At 45.6% G+C, this 23,459-nt stretch overlaps 1 protein-coding gene across 1 annotated transcript in view; it reads right to left on the reverse strand.

Moving 5' to 3' along the window:
• Positions 1-6: 6 nt before the first annotated feature.
• Positions 7-23,459, reverse strand: part of ZC3H12B (zinc finger CCCH-type containing 12B) — a 37,899-nt gene continuing 14,446 nt past the window's right edge. The window contains 6 exon segments of the mRNA XM_048514736.1: positions 7-6,111; positions 7,542-7,651; positions 8,595-8,832; positions 13,574-13,713; positions 15,127-15,149; positions 15,151-15,901. Coding sequence (XP_048370693.1) covers positions 4,688-6,111; positions 7,542-7,651; positions 8,595-8,832; positions 13,574-13,713; positions 15,127-15,149; positions 15,151-15,759 — 2,544 coding nt within the window. The 5' untranslated portion in view covers positions 15,760-15,901 and the 3' untranslated portion in view covers positions 7-4,687.

Consider the following 23,459-nt stretch of genomic DNA (forward strand, 5'->3'; position numbering starts at 1 on the left):
TTTTATCGGCTACTTAACTTTTAGAAAACACTTTTTTAAAAGGCAGCCTGCACGCCCATGCCAGTGAATGACTCAAGCATGCATCTGTAAATCAAGCATTGCACAAAAAATAGGAAACTTCACAGACCACACCGCGTGCTGGCCCTGACCCCGCTCTAGCTGCGCATGACCAACAGTGGCCCTGGATGGTGGCGCGCATCGCCTTCGGGATGGAAAGGCACATCCAGGAAGTTCAGTAAGCCCTGGATGAATGAACACCCCAAGACAGCTCCACCATCCAATGTGGCCGCATGCACAGAAGCCAGCTTCTACACACGCCTCGTTCGTACTGGGTCAGGTCAATTGGCTTTTAAACCCATCTTCACTCTTTGTCATTGAGACTTACATTATATTTGGGTCAACCAAAGAACCCAAAGAGATCTTATAATTTTTTTTTACAACAATTAAACAGTCATGTTTAATCCTACAAATGAGGAAAGCAAACTACTGTAGCTCAATAATACATCAACAGGACTAACAGTATTCAAATAACATGTACGAGCAGAAACCATACAAGGAAACAGTTACTATTTACAAAAAGCACCTAACTTAAGATCACATTCAAATAAATACCCTTTTGGCGTTTTCCAGACACAACTCAGCCAAGTAGCAAACTGAAAACATATATTTCAATAAATTACAGAAACTCAAATTTCAAATTAATATTTGATGAATGAGGAATTACTGTTATCTGGTCACTGGGCTATTTAAAACCTATGTAGAGACACATTCTGAAGCTGTTTTGTTACACAATTTTTAAAAATTGAATACTGTACTCTCAAAAAGAGCATTTTAAAGCAAAGTCTGGTGTTAACGTATTGGTAAAAGTGACTTTTGCGGCTCATCCCTTCTATGCGAAGAAATTCCAGTACTTAAGAGATGCAAGCCAGTGAAAATGTCTGAACCTGGTATATAGAGAAAGCATGGATAGAAGGGCATTACCGGAAGACGCAGAACAAAACCTGGCAGAAAAGTTTCTCGAAGAAAAACAAACAGCAGGCGGAAATGTGCAGGCTCCTTCTAGAGGTGATGGGAATTGTAGTCCTGTAAAAACAGAATCTTTGGGCAGAAAAATAACCGCGGGATCAGTTTAGGGAGAGGAGTTTCAGAAAGAGGCGTGCTGCAGTTCTGCTCTGCCACTACCTCTCCAGACCAACATTTCTTCCCAACAAAAGCTCTCAAAAGAGGTTTGAAAAAAATCTCCACATATTCAGAAGTGTACGACAAGGTGGTTACAAGCAAACATCCCCAATAAAAACTCATGCAGTCACTTCTGCTCAGCACTTGCTGAGGGACTCCTCCTGAATCCCTTGCCCGAGTAAAAAGGGAAACATCTGTTCTTATACTTACAAAAACACAAATCCATGCTAGAAGGTGCGGGTGAATAAATGTTCACGCTGAACTTAAATTACGCCGTAGCAATTCTCCGTCGAGAACCAAAGCAGGATCTACAGCAGTTTTACTGTTAAGAGCACTGGATATAAATATCAACATCTACCTTATTAACACTGATACATTTTACAAAGAGAGAAATCCATTTGCAAGAATGCATTCATTTCATAAATAGACTTAAGACAGCTTATGCACCATCTGGTGCCGTTAATTGCACAGACTTTGTGCACGTTACATTAATAAAGTGGATTTGAAAAGTTGTATTTGTTCTTCTAGAAACTGTAAAGTGCCCATTTTAAATAAAAAGATTCATAATCCTCCATGGGCCACTTCTGTGTGACACACAGTGTCACAAACATAGTGATGAAAGTACAATATCGAAGCTAACCTAGAGATGGCTTTTGTACATTTATTTTATACAATCAAGAAAGAGATACAATTTGTATCAACAAACAAAAGGTCATTTCTGGTTATTTGAGGCATTGCTGTCAGCTGCTTTGAGTAGAATGTAAGTGAATGGCCAAGAGATCACATCCCGACAAACTGGTTGAGAAATCTGGCTTGAAGGGATTTTTTAAAAAAACAAGCAAAAATCCAGATTGAAATGTCAAGTATTCTGGAAGTCGCTGTGGATGACGGTGTGCCAGTTCAAGTACTGTGCCAATCGGAGCCACCGCTGTGCCTTCCTCAAAGACCGGATACAACAGCTGGTGTTCCGGATGGTCACCCTCAATGAGGGATGCCAACCCACATCGTCCTACAGTGGCTCAAGTGTTAAAACTACAGCTTGTGGTGTGAATACCAGTAGCACACTTCTGCCGTGGCTATTTAAAAGCACTCCGTCCCTTGTGCTAGGCAACTTTTCGCAGTCAAAGTGGTCTAGTCTTTTGCTTTGAGTACCAGTCTTGTGCCCATCTCAATGAAGACATATTGGGGGGGAGGTTAATCCTGCAGATCCATTCCCCAGGAGCAAAGGGCCTCCCCTTGAAGCTAAAGGCTCAACAAAGGGTCCTCACACCAGGAGGAAGCACCTAGCACCGTGGTAGCAAAACTTTGGCACTCCAGATGTTATGGACTACAATTCCTATCAGCCCCTTCCAGCATGGTCAATTGACCATGCTGGAAGGGGCTGATGGGAATTGTAGTCCATAACATCTGGAGTGCCAAAGGTTCGCCACCACTGGCCCTAGCAGAATGGATCCATATTGGCCTAGCTCGGGTCACCTGTAGCTGGTCAGATGCCTGACTTCCTGCCCGTCGGTCCCTCCACAGAACCTCCCCAAAGCACACAGTTGGCACAAGGCAAAGGAGCACCTGAGCACAGGGCACAATCTCTTTCGGACAGTTTGTGTTTGGATTTTGGCCATGGGATGAACGAATAACCAGAAAAGCAGCGTGCAAGCCGTTATCAAAACACCAGAAACAACCCTGACTGCAGCCTCACGTTCCGTGTGTTTCATAGTAAGAAACATTTAGGCAGTGTCACACCTTCTCATGAAGAAACAAAAGGCCGTAAACCGGGCCTTCTCCACTTTCATGAAAAAAAACTACAGTAGAAGTCAACAAGTCCTAGCTCGAGACGTATCGAGTTAGTAGTGGTTCAAAAATGCGGAAATACACATGGGTTTAAAAAGGGGGTCCCACTCAGTGCAGCCTTACAAAAAGAAAATAAAAGCCACCAACACCCATTGATGCCCCTCGATCATGCAATTGACCAACATAAAGTGGCCAGCCCCTGAAGGCAATAATTCACCCGTTGGCACAAACTACGACACACCCACAGCAGGGTATAATCTAATTTTGCCCTGTCAGAAAGAGGTCCAGGAAGTGCACGCACACTTTTGCATGGATTTTAAAGTGCAAAACTGAAGAAATTTGGCAAGAAGTCACAGACTCCCTTTCCCAGATAAGCCTGATTTGCTGATCAACCAAAAATGCGGGGGAGGGGGGGTTGATTTGCTTATTCAGACATCAGCATCCATTAGGCACAAAATTTGCTCTGTACCTTTTTGGTTGAGACACCTAAACCTTTTGGCAAGGACACAGAATTTAACCTGGACTGGTTAAAACGCCTCCGATTCCCGACTGGTGTGGTCAAACGGTCGTCTAAAGTGAGTAGGCTCCCCAGATCAGAAATTTAATACGCAACTTTCAAAAGGCGCACATTTTCAAGTGTCAAAGGACAGATGAAGGCTTTCACGGCCGGAATCTACTGGTTGTGGTGGATTTCCCAACTGTGTGGCCGTGGTCTGGCGGTTTTTGCCCACATCTATGGCTGGCACCTTCAGAGATATGTAAAGGTAAGATGTGCTGCTGCCACAAGAGAAAAAAAAAATCTCAGCATGACATGCCTCTGAAGATGCCAGCCACAGATGCAGGCACAACACTAGCAGCAAAAACTACAAGACCACGGCCACGCAGCCCGGAAAACCCACGACAGCCAACAGCGAAGGATCTTGTTACCTGCCATTGGCTGCACGTGTTCCAAACTCAAAGAGCACAGGCTACAATATGTCCAATATGGACACTGTGGGCCCCAGATGCACACTGGCCATCACTTTATTCTTTCTAAGGTGAGGCAATGCTTCTTGTGAGTAAACGGAAATTCCCACAACGCAGATCCCCCCATGTCAGGAATGTGATCTGGATGGCCCCTTCTCCAAAATACACACTGGAGCCTGTGGAGTGGACAGCCACTGCTCTTGTGGGCAGATCGTGGAGCCATCCAGTCACCTGACTGGGCTTGTGTTGCTGTCGCTCTTTGAAGATGGATGCCTGACAGACAATATGCCTTTCTATGAGGGTTTTCCAAGGGCGCAGGGCTTATTTTAAAAGCCCAATTTTGTTACAAAGCAACATGGCAGTTAATACTGAAACTATACACTGACTCATGCAATATAATTGCTGATAGTTTGAATACTCTGTCTCAGACATACCAACACCTGACCTTTCGAATTCAGCAATGATACATCCATGCATAAGGTTTGCATTTCCTGTAAAATGCCTTTTTTAAAAAATCGCCGCTGTAAAAATCTTTTAAATAGTTCTATTTATAGCACAATCTGATTTTACAGAATGCTTCACACATATATATTAAATATAATTGCTACAACAATATGCAGAGTTGTATTCTGCGGTTAGAAAATATTTACAAGCGGAGGCTCTCTTTTGGATAATGGAGATCTCCTCCAGAGTAATTGCACTGTGTGTTCATTATTCATCTTTCGGAATTCAAGGAGAACTCAAAATACTTGTTCTAACGCCCCGTTCTCAATTTGGCAACGATCATAGCTGCCAACTGCTGCGCATCTGTCATGTGGGGATTCTTCTCCATCACGGAGAGGACGACGCTGGGAGGAAAAATATTGCACAGATTCTTATACGTTTGGTACTGGTGCTCTGGGATAATGTGGGGCTCTTGGGGCTCCCCACAGACTCCCACCCAAGGACTCCTCCAGAGCTGTTCCATCTTCTCAGGCATACTCCTCACCATCACGGGCTCATAGCACGGCTGCATGAGGTTGCTGCTCAGGGGATAGGAATGGTAGGCGTAGGCGTCAGCTGCACACGGCAAGGGGTCCCAGCTGGCATGTTGCTCTCGACAAAGGGGCGGCCTTTTTTGCCGAGCGGGGTTACTTTCGTAAAGCCGAGAATCGGAAATGCTGTCCATCCTCGTCATGACAAGGGCGCGGCTTGGCTGGGAAGCGGCTGACGGGTGAACGTTCTGAGGCACGGGGTAGTCCCCTGGGCAACTGGACCGCGCGCCGACGACCGGATGCTGGACGTGCAGCGCTAAATGGGATGCGGAATGTTTGCGAGGCAGGTGCTTCGACCCTTCAGTGCCGTAGCTCTGGACTCTCGTTAAGTTCTCGTGGTAGCCGTGGGAAAACGGCTGGAGACGACTTTGTGGGGGAAGTCGATGCACCTTGACGCCGTCTTCTGGACCCGCGTCTCCGACACCCAGGTACAAGTCCGTGTACGAAGAATAAGAATCGTTACTTGTGTGGCTTAAGCAACTTTCTGGACAGGGACTAGAGTTCCTTGAGTAGATTCCTTGGTCCACGTCAGTCCCATAATAATCTGTGCTGTGCATACTGCTAATGCTCAAGTTGGAGAAATCACTAAGCATAGAGTAATAGCCAGGATCTCCTAGAGACTCGTATTTCGGGTACTGTTCTGTGTAGTTGATGGAAGTTCCGTGGCTATTGGTGACCAGGATGGGAGGGTACTGGACACTGGCCATGTGTTCCAAGGAGGACTTCTGATGGAGGAACTGAGATGACCCTGGCACAGGGCTGCTTGCCGAGCGGGTATTCAATGCCCCAACGGCATGGCTTTTGGAAAGTGGAATGGTTGGCACGCTCAACGCAGAGACAAGGGAAGGAACAGAGTTGGCCTCTGGCTTCCGGCTCATCAACAGTCGTTCCTCGGGTTCCACGGGCACGGAACGGATGCTTGGATCTGACTGACGTTTGGGAGCGATGCGCTTCACTTCTGAACCAATTTCTCCTTTGGAAAGAGAAGTCCCCGTGCCACATTTAGCCAACGCTCCTTCGCTCATTGTTTTCACAGCAGATAATTTGGCGCTGATGCGAAGTTCATCTGCTACAGATCTCAGCGGCTGGTTTGCTCGTTCGGGGTGGTAATATTTGCATTTGTGTCCATACGTGCATTTCTTCCCTGGAAAGAGACCTCCCAGATTAGATACGGTCCTTCAAAAGAGATCTGTGAGAATATCACTAAGAAAATTTGGGTTACTTAGTCCCCTGAACATGAATGGAGAAAAATAAAAAGCATAAGCAGCCAAGATGCTTGGGGGTCTTAACAGCGCCATCCCAAGCAATGAAAGCAGTGGGATTAGAAAGGGATAACTTTGATTAGGATGACACTGCAAATATCCCAAAAGGTAGGCTGCAGACAACTTCACATATACCATTTATAGATCCTGGGGAAGGTTATACCTTTTTAGTAAATAGGCTGTGAATAACGAATGGCTAGAAATATCCTAATCCTGCCTTTTAAGTGTAGTTGTACTATGGCATCTGTTCAAGCAAATGCCGCAGTATTGTCGGAAATGACAAAATTTTTTAATCTACGCCATATTTTTATAAATGGGCGTGTGATTTTAAACAGTTGGGAAACTACCCCTAGGTGCCGTGCCAACTCTTTTAAATTTAATAAATAGTTTATATTCACGCTTGTATAGCTTTATGCTTAACAAAGGTCGAATACTGGTGGGATTGTGATAACTTCTACAACTAATTCTTCTTGGATGTACAAGTAATCCTGTGGCCATGCGTTTCTCAAATGGAGAACCCTCAAACAAGGCAAACCGCTGGTAAGGGGGATTACTGGGGGAAGGGAGAAACTACTCTGTGAAAATCCCCTCTGGGCTTGCGCCCCATCTCCCCTTCAGAGCACCTAAAATAGCAATGTGGGACTTTTACAGGATGTGAAAACTCCAATTTATCAAATCAAGAGCTGCTCTAAGCAACAAGTTATAAGACTAGGTGACTCATCAATAGACACTGAACATGACCACATTTTTGTGGCAATGTTATGTTGTCCTTCTGTTTCTAGAACATAGGGTCAGTCAGACACATGGGCTATACTTGAACGCAGGGGTTTTCTTATGGTCCTGATGGCGTTGCCACACACTTCTTTTTCTCTACTAAGAACAATGATCCTTATTAATTTCCCTTTAAATAAAAACATCAAACTGGGGCTGTTGTAAAATACAGCTCAGTGGGGATCCTTCTCTTTCCAACAGCTTTCCAAAGGGCCCCCTCCTCAAACCAGGCTTCACTCGATTCTGCCCCTCTCCTCTAATTTCTATCAATAGACTATACCAGGATTAGAAGATGGCCTTCCAGATGTTCATTATAGGACTACTAATTCCCAAGGAGTTCTACCCATAGTCAGCTTTCATAATTGGCAGGGGCTGATGGGAATTGTAGTCCATGAACATCTGGAGGGCCATAGTTTGAAGACCCCTGGACTATACTCTTCATGCTTATCAAATACACACACATGCATGTATTTTCTTTTTTCTTTTTTTTTTAAAGGCCCACTTTCGCCAACTTTGGAACCTGAAAGTCTCATGAACTTACCGTAGGGACACGGCTGCTTTTTGTGTTCCGGAATAACGGGCTTCTTCCTTGGCACTTTCAGTTAGCTGGGGCCATACTCTAAACGGTCAACAAGCTGAGTAAGTATAAACCTGGTGTAGGGAAAATATCACAGGCAAATAGCATCAGCCAACAAATTACCTAAAACTGCAGCATAATGGCATGGCTAAGAATGTGAACCGGACCCACGGCTCAAAGTCACGGCAACTATTTGCCCATTAGCCAACAAGAGAGCTCCCCTCCCCTCATGTGTAATACGGGGAAAATAAAACAAGTTTCCTGCCAAGGACTAGTGAGAAAAAGAACGTGTCCCTGTTCACGAAAAGACATCGAAACAATCGAGCACGTCCTTCTAGACCAGGGGTGGGCAATTTTTTTTTCCATGGGGCCGCATAAGAAACAGAAAATATTGTGGAGGGCCGGACCAAAAGGCAGGGGGGCAAGGCGCTTTTGAAAGCCCCGCAGAAGCCGGCAGCCAAGGCAACCGGGCTTCCCATATAAGCATTTCAAAGGCGCCTCGCTGCCCAGCAAGGTAGGGGGGCTAGCCAGGGTCATCCAAGGACAGATGGTGTCATCGCACGGGCCATATAATGCCCAGGTCTAATTTGTAGACTGTGACTTCTTACATGCTTCAACCAGAAGACAGTAGGCATAGGATCCCTGATACTGAGAACCGCGCGCCCCTCTCCAGATAAAGTTAAAACTTTCTTATCTGTTCTGCGACCAATGCTCTCTAGAGATCCCAGACATCATAAATTTTATATGCTTCGGTAATGTAGGATCTGTTCCAGATCTTAGCATTCTTTAAAAAATTCTTTTAACAAAATCTCCCACTCAATTAACTGGTGACCGCTAGAACTTAATCCTTTCCAACTTAACCCTCCTCAACCCTTCTGTTGCATTATAAACTCATGCCAATAAAAGGTTGATGATGATGATGGTGATGATGATGATGACTAGTGAGAACAGGAGCAAAGGCCTTCCGACACTTAAATGCTAAGGCCTGTTATTCCCCTTACGGAAAAGTGAACCTACTTGTCATTCACAAAAGAATACATCAGCAGCCGTTCCTCGATGAATTTCTTCCATTCTGGCTTTTCATTCTGAAGGTCGCGGTAATTGTCATTGGACACTGCTAGGATGCCATCCGAGTCATAAGCCAGTTTCACTATGAAGCGATCATCATAGCAGACGACCCTTCTGCCTTGGACTCGCCGAGATGGTGTGAAGACAAGGATTTTTTCCTTCTCCAGCTTGTGTAAAATTTCTTGATCTGCAAAATTAGATTTATATGAGAAACTTCCTGATAAGGAAGATGCCGGGCTTGGCAATTATGCAGCTGGAACAGCGAGAGAAAGACGCTTTGACCCATATTATTTATCTCAAGAAAACTTGGGCCGTGACCTTTCATCCACAGATTTCAACGGTATTTTCTAGAAGAGGTGCCTTTCGCCCTGCACACTTTATGCTACCTTTACCGTTGCCACACTTCCAGACTTTTCTTTGCAACCTGTACAGGTGATAAAGTGGTACTTGGCACACAGTGAAACTCACCATGCTCACCATGATATTGTCACAGAGTTGAATTTACACTAGAGAAAGCCTGTTACCGAGGCCAGCAAGGTGCGGCTAAGCACTGGCTGAGCACAGCTGAAAGCAATTACCACTGCATGCAGAAGTTTTACTGTGAGGAAAAACTTTATCCACAGTGCAGATATTTACAGTGCATACAGGAACTCAAACAGCAAACGGGCAGCATGCCCTGCAGCAATAGGCAATCCCTAAGAGCTAGTGCTGGTAAGCAAGAACTTCTTTTATATAACAAGTAACCAATCATAATGAATCATAATATGCAACGGGAATTGTGTTGACTCTATAGACCATATTTTACTTCATTGTCCACTTTTACAGGGAATCTAGAGTCAGCCATTTGTCACCCCCAAGCTACTCAAAAAAGAGTCTGCATCTGACTTGCAAAAGATGACCTTTCTGTTGGACAGCCCCAGTAGTGATGCAAACGATGCAGTCACCAAATTTTTGGATTTGTATATAAAACAGCGCTTTAGGAGCAAATCCTGAACATCACCCTTCTCTACCTGTACATTTATTTTAGTTTCCCTCTACTTGGTTAAGTGGATCTGCGTATATAATGTTGTTATGCCAATAAAGGTTCTTTGTTGTTTGTTGTTAAGTAACCAATCATAATGAAGAACGGCTGACTGGTTTCAGCTGGTTCTGACAAGGTGCTGGGAGGAGCAGCTGTCAGATTAGATCAGCTCTCAAGATGTGTACAGGTATTTTGGATACTGTAACATATATTCCTCCTGCTCTGTTCCTCTTATATTGGTGCCAGTCTCAATTGCCCCATGATGACACTACTGATGGACTGTATCACTTCAGACTGCAGGTGACGGGTCACAGATTGAATGCTCTCCCATAGTTAAAACCAAACCCCAACTCATGGGGGAAACAGGCATGCCAGAGAGAGGGCTTCTTGCCTGGCCATCTTCTTAGCATGCTGGTTTCCCAGATGTGTAGGGATCTCCTCCCCTCATACACACACAAAGCAGCAATGTGTTCTCTTAACTGCAGGTTTAGATGGTATAATCAGTGGTGGGATTCAAATATTTTAGTAACAGGTTCCGATGGTGGTGGGATTCAAACAGTGGGCGAAGCTCCACTGGGGCTGGGCTGTGGGTAATTAATGGAAGTGGCCAGGTATTCTGGGGGCAGGGTGACATTCCTGGATGGGGCTGTGTAGCATACAGGGCATGCAAATTTATGTGTGAAGTTCCCCTTCACTTCTCACTTCTAGATCCAAATAATGACTGTTTTAAGTATTAAAAAAGCAATATAACTTCTAGTTATATTGATTGATTTTAAATAATAACATAAGTAAGGAGAAATCAAAAACTGTTTACAATTGTTAACATATTACAAACATATCTAATTGTCCATCTCTCTCAACCCCCCCCAAATCCAAAACATCCCATACTGGCCTCCCTCCTTCCTCTATATTTCCCTCCCTCCCTCCCTACTCTCTACTTCCCCTTCAGATTCCTATAACTATTTTATCTACCCAATTTGAAAGAAAATCCAATAGAGGGAGAGATCCCAAAAACTTAATCTAGAAAGAGAGGTTTAAACTCCTCTTTTTCCAATATAAATTCCCAAGGGAAAAGTAAGAAAATGGAAAATCTTTATCTATATTGATACTTTCTCCTAACCTTTATACCCAATGAACAAATAAAAAATAGAATTACAAGAGCATTGTATTATTTCATACAGTTCATACACATCAAAAGCAAGTAATGAGGAATTTGGGGTGATTTTGCATCCCCCACTCTGATCGAGATTTGTTATAAAACCTAGGGACAGAGATTTCACCCCCTTGTCCCCTGTAGTGGAGTTAATTCATTAATAAACTGTTCTCCGAATCATAGAGTACCCTTAGTAAACCGGTTCTACTTGTAAATAGGTGCGAATAGGCTGCATCCCACCTCTGGGTATAATGCAGGAAGAGGATTGGTGACTGGTTGGTTGGCCATACTGGGCCTCATTAAATCTAACAAAATTAAAAGTCAGTGTGAGCTCAATTTCTGCATGCTGGACAGAGAAATCCCCAGCTGCCTGAAAAATCCAGGGACCAGCCTCACCTACGGTGCTCTACAGCCCGTAAAAAAGGGAAGGAAATGTTCACTGGAGCCAGCATGGCGCAGTGGGCAAGAGCAGGTGGATTCTAAATCTGGAGAACCAGGTTGATTCCCCACTTCTCCACGTGAGTGGTGGAGTCTTATCTGGTGAACTGCGAGTAGCAGAGCGCTGGACTAGATGGACTCTGGTCTGATCCAGCAGGCTAGTTCTTAGGTTCTTATGAACCAAATTTGCTTCCCCACACTTCTACATTTCTGCTGGGTGACCTTGGGCTAGTCACAGTTCGTGTGGAGCTCTTTCAGCCCCGCCTACCTCACAAAGTGTCTACTGTGGGGAGAAGAAGGGGAAGGACTTTGAAAGCCCTTTTGGGTATCTTTACAGGAGAGAAAGGGAGGAGAGAAATCCCTCTTCTTCTTTTGAAGTACAGAAATGCTACCTTCCCTACACCACAAAATCAGGCCAACCTGTACATAGCTGGCAGGCCTGAAGAAATCAGTCACCTGCATTGCAGACAGTCCAAAACAAAGGAGGGTGGGCATAGAGTGGCGGTCAGAGACTGAACCACCGGATTTCCCCCTGCTACCTCCAAAGGGATTTCAGGGAGAGCGGGAAGGGGGAAAGACAGAGAGATCCCCATCTGCCTGAAAAACCCTGTAGGGAAAACAAATTCAAGCCACATTTTTGGGTGGCGTAAGTCAGTTGCCAGCATAGGAGATGTTCTCGGACTGAAAGCCCACTGGAAGCCAACGAACATCGGCTCCGCCTCTGGGAATGCCCCTGGAAACCCCCCCCCCCATTATGTCAGCACAGGCAATTAAACTAAAAGCCCATTCCGGGGGGAGGGGGCATCCTCTGGATTTGGCTGCTGTGCATTCAGAAGCAGCCCAACGCTGAGGTAAACTGCCCAATGCCCACACCTGTGCCACTTTGTGCAACGCAGGGGGCGCAGATGTCAGCCTCTCACTGCAGCTTTGTTACCACCAGGAAAATAGGAAAAATATTTTCTTGAGCCTGTCACCGAACTACACTGGCTAAGAATCAGAGCAAAGAGACCAGTGTTGTCCAAAAGCCTCCACATGTCCCAGAAAAGAAACATGTATATATAAACAAATGTGCTGAGTATTTCACATGAATTTCTTCTTGCCTTTGTCTCCTTTGTATAGTTTTAATGTAAGCTCCTGGTGTTGGATTTATTATTCTGCTAAATGTTTTAGGATTATACTCTTAGGTCTCCTCCAGTTGATTTAAGGTTTTGCTACTCACAATTTTAGGATACTCTTGTTTGGTATGTTTTTATAGGTTTGTACCTGTATTGGAGGTTCTTTGGTTATAAGTGTCAAGGGATTCTATAGGAGTTACTTTAAGGGATAGACAAGAAGAGAAATGGATTAGAAACATTCTTCTTTATTGTATTAATAGTAGCTAGCTTCCCTTAGGGATTTTAGTAGTTTTATTTTAGCCAGGTAAACAAGGGAAGTAGATCAGAAAATGCAAAAGTAAGGACAACTCCCTTTACAATCTGATAAGTTTGTCAAATCTGATCAAAAAATCTTTTTGGACCTACAAGGAGTGCCCAGCCATTTGGAGTGACATCACCCTACTTCCCATTGGACTATTTGAATTTTCACTTCTAGGATCTCAGCACCTGCATTGGACTCATTGAAGTTTCCACTTCTAGGATCTCAAGATTCATTGGCAAGGTCTTTTTCTCTGGGACTTAATCCCATCAGCAAAATAAAAGATCAAGTCTTCCTCCTCTCTTGTTTTAGATTGTGGCCATGTGGCAGGGGACTGCCCCTCCCTCCTCCTCTGATTGGGGTGAAAACCTGTATAAAAAGGGCATGGTGTTTCGTTCTGTACTGGGCAGTCTGGCCTGGAAAGAGCTTGAAATCACAATAAAGAACCTCTGCTCTGAAGGCAGCCTGCCTCTGCATCCACTCACTGCTGCCAAAGCTGAAATCACTCTGAAATCACTCTCGCTCATTGCTGCCAAAGCTGGAATCACTCTGAAATCACTTTCTAGTTACCCCTGGCAGTGGGTAACAGCTTCAGCCCCCCTTCCCCCTTTGGATGGCACAGTAAGTGACACTGCTTGGCTAGTGCAACGATTTCTCCATGCAAACATTAACCTGGTAGCCAAATTCTACTGAAAAGACATATGCAGACACATGATCAATTCACAAAGGTGAAAACTACCATCCGATGGAATTTAGGGTCATTAACAGTGTGAGCAATCTTCTCTTCAAAAGACGCCACTGCGACAGGTCACACTAGTGACCTCCACCAGCTTAAAGCTATCTTCTTGATAACAGCAATTATTTTGCCAAGTGAAGGAAACCAGGCGACATTTGAACGGCTACCTGTTATTGGTGCATCTGGTCGGGATTGCTCTTTTCTCCAAGCAGGCACAAATACCGTAATGTCCTTGTGACCTTTCTCCAGAAACCAGTCGACAGCCAGCTGGATCCCCCGACAGGAAAATCCTTCTTTGTTCCCATGGCTGAAAAACAGAGCATTTTAGAGAGCATTTGCTGTGAAGGACTGTGGCACGACTGCCTCTCTAAAACAACCGAAAACCAGAGGAGAGGCAGGCATTAGAAAACAACATCAACCAAATTCGGGGTGGGAGAGAAGCTGTCAGAAAGTCAGGCATCTGTTTTAAACAAATCCTTTTAATTTAGTTGGGTGCTGTGTGGTTTCCGGGCTGTATGGCCATGTTCTAGCAGCATTCTCTCCTGACGTTTCGCCTGCATCTGTGGCTGGCATCTTCAGAGGATCTGATGGTAGGAATGGAAAGCAAGTGGAGTATATATACTGTGAGGTCAAGAGGTGAGGCCCTCTGAATAGAGTAGCCTGGTATGTGAGTCACAAACTCTCAGGCTACAGACTTCTTTGTGACTCACATACCAGGCTACTCTATTCAGAGGGCCTCACCTTTTGACCTCACAGTATATATACTCCACTTGCTTTCCATTCCTACCATCTGATCTCCTTCCAAGATGCTGCTTGCACAGATGCAGTGCCAAAACGGCTAGAGGAGTGTGCTGCTAGAACACGGCCATACAGCCCGGAAACCACACAGCGCCCAAGTGATTCCGGCCGTGAAAGCCTTCGACAATACCTTTTAATTTAATTACCTTTGACGAGACCAGGAGAGTCAAATAGGACCAAATATGACAGAACTGTGACTTTGTTGGGCCGGGCTGGGGGTGGGGGGGTGGCTGCCTCAACTGGTGAGCCCCCAGCAGGTTTGCCAGCCCACATCAGCACTGGGGAGGGGGTGACGGGGTCTCAGCCAGCCACCTCACACAGCAGGGCCTCATACCTAGCTCACGCTGTAGTAGAACCACTTGAGAGGGATAATCAGGCCCACAAGCCAGCTTAGACAACCCCCTCCCCCCAATACAACCTGGTGAGCAAGGGATGGGTGGGGGGGTTGCCTCAGCTGGCTCACAGAAGCAGAAGGCCATTGCTTTCACATCCTGCATGTGAGCTCCCAAAGGCACCTGGAAGCTTCCCCACCTCTTGCTACCAGCTTGCTTCTGCCCCCCTCAGATCCAGCCCTGTGGAACACCCAAAGGATCTGCTGACTAGCAGGTGTCACCCATTGATGACCCACAGGAACCCACCCAGGAAGTCCTCTACTGCCTTTGTTCCCCTACTCACCCATGCCACATGGCAAAGTGCCCTTGAGACCAAGAAGCCTCAAAAGCCAGTTTGTGAGACCATTTATCTAAACTCTTTAATGGTTTTTAGTAACAGGCTGTCACACCCTCGACTCTACTGCTCTTTCAAGCAGAAAGTCTCTTTCAATTCCAGACCAAAGTCATGAACAAAATCTAACATTCATGTCATGGTGGCCACCCAGCACAGCCTTCTTTAAAAATATCCCAAAGCTGCCAAGGAGCGCAACCTCATGGCTAATGCTGAGCCTTGGCTAAATGACCACTGGCTCTAGGGTTGTTGAGCTGTCTACAACTTCGTCTCTCCAGCTTAATAGTTCCGGGCTGGCTGGCCTCCCCTTGGTCCTCTAGAGGGAATCAGTGCTGCTGGCTGTGCCTCCTAGTGCTGGTTTGTCCTTCGCTCTCCTCCGCCTTTGTCTCTAAGCCGCATGTAAGTTCTGCTTAAAATAAACATTGATGAGCTGTCATTCCCCAGCTCTGTTTGAAAGCACAGCTTGGATCTGATCTCCGGCGTAGCCCAGCTTCAAAGCGAAGTCGATTTTGGACTGGTACTCCTTGTTCAGGTTGGCTTTGTCCTCTTCCAGCTTCAGGTCCTGGAGGAGGCTGCTCTGGGAAAAACTGGGGCGGTCCAGGCACGGAGAGCGGCAGAGCTGCCGGTGGGGCTTGTGGGGGGGCTCTTTCTCCCGCCACTGGGGGTTGCTGGTGCTGTTCCTGAAGCCGCCGGGCTGCTCCGGCTCACTTTCCGAGCTGGTCCATTCCTCCGATTCGGCGCTGCACTCCCCGCCGTCCTGCTCCAGAGGCCTCTCTTCCGGGCAATGCCTCTTCTCCATTTTCAGCCTTTCCACCATAGACCAGGCCGTCATCACGTTCGCCTTCTTGCCAGAGACCCCTAAATTAGTCTTGCTTCCCAAACTGCCTGGAACTGCGACTCTGCAGCATCACGTGGCTGCGACTTCTGAGGCTGGGTTTTGTTGGTGGCAAATGCAAAGGCAATCATATGTCCTCCTGGAGGGGGAAAATACAGAACAGGCCCCATTAAACTTTGTGCCGTGGTGCAAAACGATTTACTGCAAAATGCACGATTGCAAAAGGCATTTGATTTTGATTATAAAGACATGTACCATTTTGCTCAGCTTGCCCCGGGAAATCAAATTTCCCTTCTCCTCGCTTCCCGCCACAACAGCATTTAAGATAGCGATGAATATTATACCATTATAGCCCACATGGTGAATTCACAGCCTGTTAGCAGCTGTTAAGCAGCTGCCTGTCACAGCCGCTGCTGAGAATTAAAGATGCTGGTGCCAATGAGAGGAAGTTAGCTGTATTTCAGTCTTATGGAAATCAACCGGCCAAATTAATCATGATGACTAACAAACAATTCATTTTGAGAGCATGGAGAGCTGTGAGGTCGGAAAAATAAAGAAATCTTGTGGGTTTTAGTCTGGCTCTTATTTGCTATAACAAATTAACACATCTCCCCTTCTGGAACAATGTTTTACACTGGTGAATATTGTAAGGCGCAAGACTTGCTTACTTGGAAGCCTAAGCCAACTGAACCAGGAGGGTTCACTTCTGAGGAAGCATGCATACAATCAGTGGCAGGATCCAAAAATTTTAGTAACAGGTTCCCATGGTGGTGGGATTCAAACAGTGGCGTAGCGCCAATGGGGCTGGGCGGGGCACGACGGGGGCGTGGCCAGGCATCTCATGTAAGGGGCATTAATCAATTTCTGCAGCATTGCTGTAAAAAACCCCACTGTAAAAAAAAGTTCCTACTTTCCAGCTGGCCCTTTCATCCACTTAAACTCATTATAGCAAGTCCTATCGTCCACTGCCAACAGAAACAACTACTTCTCCTCTAATTGACTGCCTGTCAAATACTTAATACTTTCAAATACTTAATTTTGTTTCTAGGAATCAAAAAGTAGCGATACTTTCCTTGGAATGAGAAGGAACTTTTACCATATTTCTAAAATATGTTTCCTTAAAACAGCCCATAATCTATGGGAGAATTATCCTGCTTTCTACCCTCACTAACCAGCCAAAGCAGGAAATAGCCAGGACTTGATGGGATTTTAACCTAATTGAATTTCTGACTGGAAAGTAGACTCCACTAGTAACCCCCTCTCGGCACACACAAATAATTAGTAACCCACTCTCGGGAACTGGTGAGAACCTGCTGGATCCCACCTCTGCATACAATCCAGTTTGAGCAATACCCCTTAAATATACATTAAGCTTTAATTTGAAAGAGAATGTTTATAAAACGATGTATCGATGATATATGACTCCAGAAAAACTTGCAAAAATGTATAAAGGTTGGAAATGTGAGTACCATCTATGCTGGACCTATGATTAGGCTAGAGAATTTTGGAGGTTAACACAGGCAACAATCTAATAGATCTTAAAAATGAATAAACAAACAAGACCACATGCATTTTTTCTGGGGACTTTCAAAAGAAAAAATGGCTTGCAACATCATTGTTTTTATATATAACAACAGCGGCAAGAATATTATATGCACAAAAAAGGAAAACCCCAGACATACCAACAATTGAAGATTGATGAAGGTATTAACTAAAATGAGCAGAAATGGCCAAGCTTACAGAGTCGCTTAAAGAAATGAATTTAAATAATTTTTTGGACAATTGGAAACCTGTCATAGAAGATATATAGATAAAAGAGAAAGAATGAACTGATGACTAGTGGTTTTGAAAGTTAATGGACTTTTAAAATTAAGAATTCAGAAAAGTGTGATGTTTGTCAATTTATAAGTAATGTTTATAAAGATATAGCTCTGTTTACGTTACTAAGCACCAAGAGGTATACTTATTTTACAACTATTACTCAATGCAGACAAAGTTACAAGTCCCGACAATAAATGTACCTACCTACATTTGCAATTTCTGTAACTTTTTTTGTTGCCAAAGTGCTTTTAGGTCCAAATGAAAATTTTTTAAACCAGTTTCAACAATACACCTGCTGCCAAACACCTGCAGTTTCACCTGACTTCAAAACACTTCTAAAAAGCCAACCTAGAGACTAATCCCAAAGTTAAAATCCACAGCTGTTCCAGTATGAGGAAAGGCATCAGTGCAGTCATTTATTTGCTTCATTATGAATGATTCCCCACAGTACATTCAGTTGAGCTCGACTTGAGTTCACCGGAATTTCTCATCATGAATCTTAACTGGCTGTCGCTCCAAGCACATAGTAGAGCTCGCCTCCTCTTAGGCTGGTGCCTCAGAGGGAGGGATGGGATACAAGTACACCTCCTCTTGCTTCAGATTTCATTGGCTGTTACATGTAAAGCTGGTACATGAGCTCGATTCACCAAGTTAATCCAAGCACATACTGCTTGGCTCTGCTCTCTCTTACTCAGAGCTCTCAGTGGCTGGAGTTCGACTCTCCAGGCCATCCACCCCTCTGTCTCGATTGGTTCCCTCTCCCATGGTATGGAGACGTGAATTTGCAATTGTTTAAGGGCATGTCAGAAAGTCGGAGGACCAGTGCACAATTGGCCGCAAAGTTGCGACTTTACGTCCTTCCACAGAAACATCCTGGTGAACCGTCATGGATCCTGATTTTGAGGAGCTGTTTGCCTCCATCTCTGGCAGTGCTTGGTGAACATTTGAGAAACCTGCTGGAGACATAGCGGCGACGGGTTTGCTGCCACATCGCTAGGCTGTTGAGTCACAGCTACTCTGTTCCTTCTTGCCTGACTTGACGTCTTTCCTTTTAGCTAGGACTCTAGAGTCCACGGGCCAATGTGTGTATCCCTACAGCTCCCACATACAATGGTGGAAAAACTGTGTGTGTGGCCACACTGGGATGATAAGTGGATTGGAAAACTCTCAGGTCCTAATTGTGAGACTTCCCTGATGACACCCCTCAGGTTTGGTGCAGTTTGGGTCAGGGGGGCCAAAGTTATGGACCCTCAAAAGGGGTGCCCCATCCTCCATTCTTTCCAATAAGAGCTAATGAGATGGGACTGCCCCTTGAGGGTCCAGTAACTTTGGGCCCCTCTGAAACCAAACTGCACTAAACTTGGGGTGCTTATCAGGACAGTTCTAGATTGATGATACTCCTGACATTTTGCGGCCGAGTAAGGACTAAAATGTACCCACTGCAAGTGAACATCCCAGAAATTTGTCAAGACCTTTGTTCTGAGTGAGTTTTCACTTAAGTTGCCACAATGGGGATGTGACTAGCTCCTAGTTTGGTCTCAGCACCCTGCACATGCAGGAATCATTCCTTCGGCCTTTTACCGCAACTTTAAAGCAAAGGAAGTTTGCTGGGGTGGGGGTTTCCGGCTCTAATGATGCTCTGCATGCTGTATCAGATTAAGATTGGTTTAGTTTAAAATGTTTTGATTGGTTGGGGGCAAGCGAAACTAGGCCCTGATTGTCCAGAGAAAGGAACAACGTGATTGGCTGGAGGGGCGAGTCAAGTCGAGTCGAGCTCAACAGACAGTCCACAGAGACGAGAGGTCGACACGACTTCATGAAAAAGTACTCACTCGCAGCAGGATCGAGATACTCCGGCTTTGGCAGGTCGAAGGAGAGTCGGACTTGTGTCGAGATCTGCGGCTGTGCGGATGACCCGAGCTCGACACAAGTCGAGCTCCGCTGGTAACGTGCTGTGCAGAATCACTCTTAGACTCCACCTTTCTCCCTAAAGGTGATCCAGAGTGGCTTGGGTGTTCATCCATCCTCCCCTTTTAATTCCTGCAAGCAACAACTAGCTGCAGGGTAGTTTGAGGCCCTGCCCATCCAGCTGGAAAGTTCACAGGGCGGCGTGAGGATTCGAACCTGGGTCTCCCAGATCCAGGTGAAATACCATTCACCTCCACACCACTGGTTCTTTCTATATAACTAGCTATTAAAAGCCTCCCTCCCATCTTCCAATTATCCCTATTTTGCCTTTAAGGCACATATTGGGGATAACTTTTGAAACCCTTGCCTGTGTTCACTCACAGACTGATTTCTGCCCCCTCTCTTGGGTACAATCCAGCAAAACCTAATCGCATCCAAATGCCAATGAAACCGACGAGACAGAGTGATCACAACTGAGTCCTCTTCCGTTGATTTTGCTGGGAGGGGCCCTAATTTAGGAGCAAAGGAGAGGGAATCCATCTTGATTCTAAGACCCCCACGCACACCATTTCACACATGCGGACACAGAATGCCAGTGCGCTGCTCCCCTTCCACACAGGCACAAGGCCTACCTAGATATTACATTTTGCTGAACCGGCTTGAACTGTACTTATTTTATACAAAGTGTGATCAGAGCGATCATAAGATGAAACATTCCGGGCTGCCAGTTCTTGTTTGGTGGGCATTTTTTTTCTTTTTAAAAAAGAAGCTCAGTCAGTTTATTACCAACACTGCAAAACAGACAGCCCCAGATACACAGACACAGGATTCAGCAGGAAGCAACAAGCCCTCATCAGGCGCGACAGGGAGGCGGACAGGTTCGGCCAGCAACCCTGGAAGAGGACAGAAGGACAGAATTCCTATTTTCATCTGTGAAACAACTGAATGGCTGTGGGCCGTATGTATACAAAAAATGTACTCTCCAGACTGGCCAGTCAAGACGGGGCCAAGCAGGTATACAGATCCATTTCCTACAGTAATTTGTAAAACAGACTTTCACATTTTTGTGACACAGGGACTTAATTCTGAAGAAGCTTCCATTTTCATTTATGTATTGTAAATCAGTGGGTGGCATATAAAATGGATGCCCTCAAAACTTCCCCTACTTCACCTGCCCAGCTCTATCCACTCAAGAACCTCCTAGCTGTGGATGGTGTTTTCAAGATTATTACCCTTAGCATGTTTAAATTATCTGTTTAAAGCAGTGGTGGCGAACCTATGGCACGGGTGCCAGAGGTGGCACTCGGAGCCCTCTCTGTGGGCACACGCAAACAGAGTGCCCCCCCACCCCCACACCTATATAGGTAGGCTGACCATGGCTGCTGGCCTTGATTATTAGCATTAAACCTAAGACCTAGTTTTGGGGAAGCAGTGTAGTTAACCCTGTTAAGTGCTGTTAAGCCCAACTGATTTTCATGCGAAGAACTAAAGTGTGATCCTTTACTTGGGAGTAAGCTCGATTGCTGGCAATGGGGCTTGCTTCTGAGTAAACCCTCCTAGGGTCGTGATTCACCCATTGGAAGAGTTGCACAGTTGTTCTCTGAAGCAAAGCACCCCACTACTCACCAAGCTGCAATTCCCAAGTAACGCACGCCTCGGAGCGAACCGTTTTTTCTAAACTAAAAGCTCAGTATTCCGGTTAAATTGCCGTGTTGGCACTTTGCGATAAATAAGTGGGTTTTGGGTTGCAATTTGGGCACTCGTTCTCGAAAAGGTTTGCCATTACTGTGGGTTGGGTCCGGACAGAAGAGAGGCAGGATATAAATGCAAACGATGACTGTTGTTATTTCAGAGAGATGTTAATTCTAGGTAAAAGCTTCTCAAAAGTAATGTTGGGACAGTGGGGTGCTGTGTGGTTTCCAGGCTGTATGGCCGTGTTCTAGCAGCATTGGGACATTTTTGTTGACAACAATTTATATACATTAAAATAAGCAAAGGCTGAGGAACAGAGACAGAACTGATCTACAGATGCTGTGGAAAACAGAATCCTGGGTTTCAGGTTTTTGGCACGACTTCCTTTCACACATTACCCATAACCCCTAGGTTGTAAAGATCTCTTTCAGAAATCATCTATTTCTATATAATGAATTATGTAGTTGAGAAAACCTGGCTGTAGACAGGGTCATTACCATTTCCTCCAGTCTTTCCAGTCTTATTTACCAGGCAAATAAGCAAAACTAAGCTACCAATATGGTAAAGATAATTCTGGTAACACATTTTTGCAGTGAGACAGTCTCCGCCTTGAGTGACCTCAATCAGAAACTGAAAATGACCCGCTGAATTGGTGAATCCCTCGTTTGGCAATCCAGTTCAACTATGCAAATGAAAAAGGGGAATTCTGGATTTTAAAAATAAATTCCGTGCATGACTCCCCTAACGAAACCAGTGGCTGCTCACAGTGATCATCACCACTTCTGATGTGGTAGCAGCCCACCACACAGACCTCCATCCGCCAGTGCCATATTCAACGGGTCATGCAAAGGATGTGGCCTCTGCAGAACTCCACGGCTCCACCTGTCTACACAATGATGTAAGCTGGCACTCTTGCCGGAGCAGGTAACCTGTCAGAATCCCAAAAACACACACAAGCTCTTGTTGAAAGACAGCAGCTTTATTGGTTCGGGATCTTCCCTGGCCAAAGCCAAGACTGAGAAAAGCCCACGCAAACACCAATAGTTAAGAAATTGGCAGCCACCCCTCCCCCCCAGCCTGGGAAAGTGCATCTAAAAGTAAGAGTAAGGAGATAACAAGAGATGGGCAAGCAATGACCTTGAGCACCACCTGGAGATACTCCACATTCTACAGCAACAGTGAAAATACAGTTAGAAAGGCAGTTAACCCCTACCATCCACCCCCAGTGCAATGAAACAGCAGCATAAGCAAAATCCCAAAATACAGGCCTCCTGATATAACCAGACACCATGCAGAGTCATGCACATGGCTTTCTGGGGGCTGGGTCCTGCACATGGCCTTGGCCGGAGCACTCAGTGCACCCAGCGGCTACCACACTGGAAGCAATTATGAGCATGCAGGGGTGTACCTGCCAGAGGGACAGGTGGTATCCCTTTTCCCCGGGCACCTCCCAGCAGGTCATGTGGGGGAGGCACAAAATAGCCTCCCACGCACCAAAGCCACAGGCCCACCAGGCGCCCCTTATGGAAGGCTCCCGGCCCAGCACTGCCTTCTGCTGGCCTCCCCGCCTATATTGGAGGCTGGCCTCCAATGGGGGGCAGGGGGGTGGCAGCCTGCCGCAGGCCCACAGGGCGTCCCTCGAGTCAAGGGGCACTTTGGCAGGCTCGCAGCAGGCTGCCAGCGCCCACCCCCATCAGAGGTCGACCTCCAATAGAGGTGGGAAGGATGGCAGAAGCTGCCAGGGCAGGGGGGACACAGGATGGGGGGCAGGGAGGCACCCAGAGCAGGTGTTGTCCCCGGGCGCCCTTTCTCCCCAATACGCCTCTGCGAGCATGAACCCTAATTCTGTGTTCCAGACAACTGGCTTTTCATTTAACACATTTATGTCCTTAAAAAGAACTCAGTGACTTACAATGTAAAAACAAATACAAATTACAAATCCTAAAACAATAAAATGTATATTAGCAGATGAAGGCCAAACCAGTTATTTAACTTCCCTACGTTTCATGCCAGCTGGAGACAAAGAAAGCAGGACAGTAGCCAGACTTTGGCTCCATCCCCATCATATATAAAATGGGGAAAGGACCGTCTTTATAGATAATATGGCCACAGTTTGTTTCTCTTCGCAAGTTGTCAGATCCTTTTTCACATCTTTATCGCCGTCAGGATCATTTTCTGGCAGCATTTAAAACTTTTATTAGAGCCCAGCTTTTGTTGAAACCATTATTATCTGCCCCGGGAAACACGGCGCTCTGTGAAAAAAGCATTTATCTTGC

Source organism: Sphaerodactylus townsendi, linkage group LG13 (assembly GCF_021028975.2).
Source record: "Sphaerodactylus townsendi isolate TG3544 linkage group LG13, MPM_Stown_v2.3, whole genome shotgun sequence".
Lineage (NCBI taxonomy): Eukaryota > Metazoa > Chordata > Lepidosauria > Squamata > Sphaerodactylidae > Sphaerodactylus > Sphaerodactylus townsendi.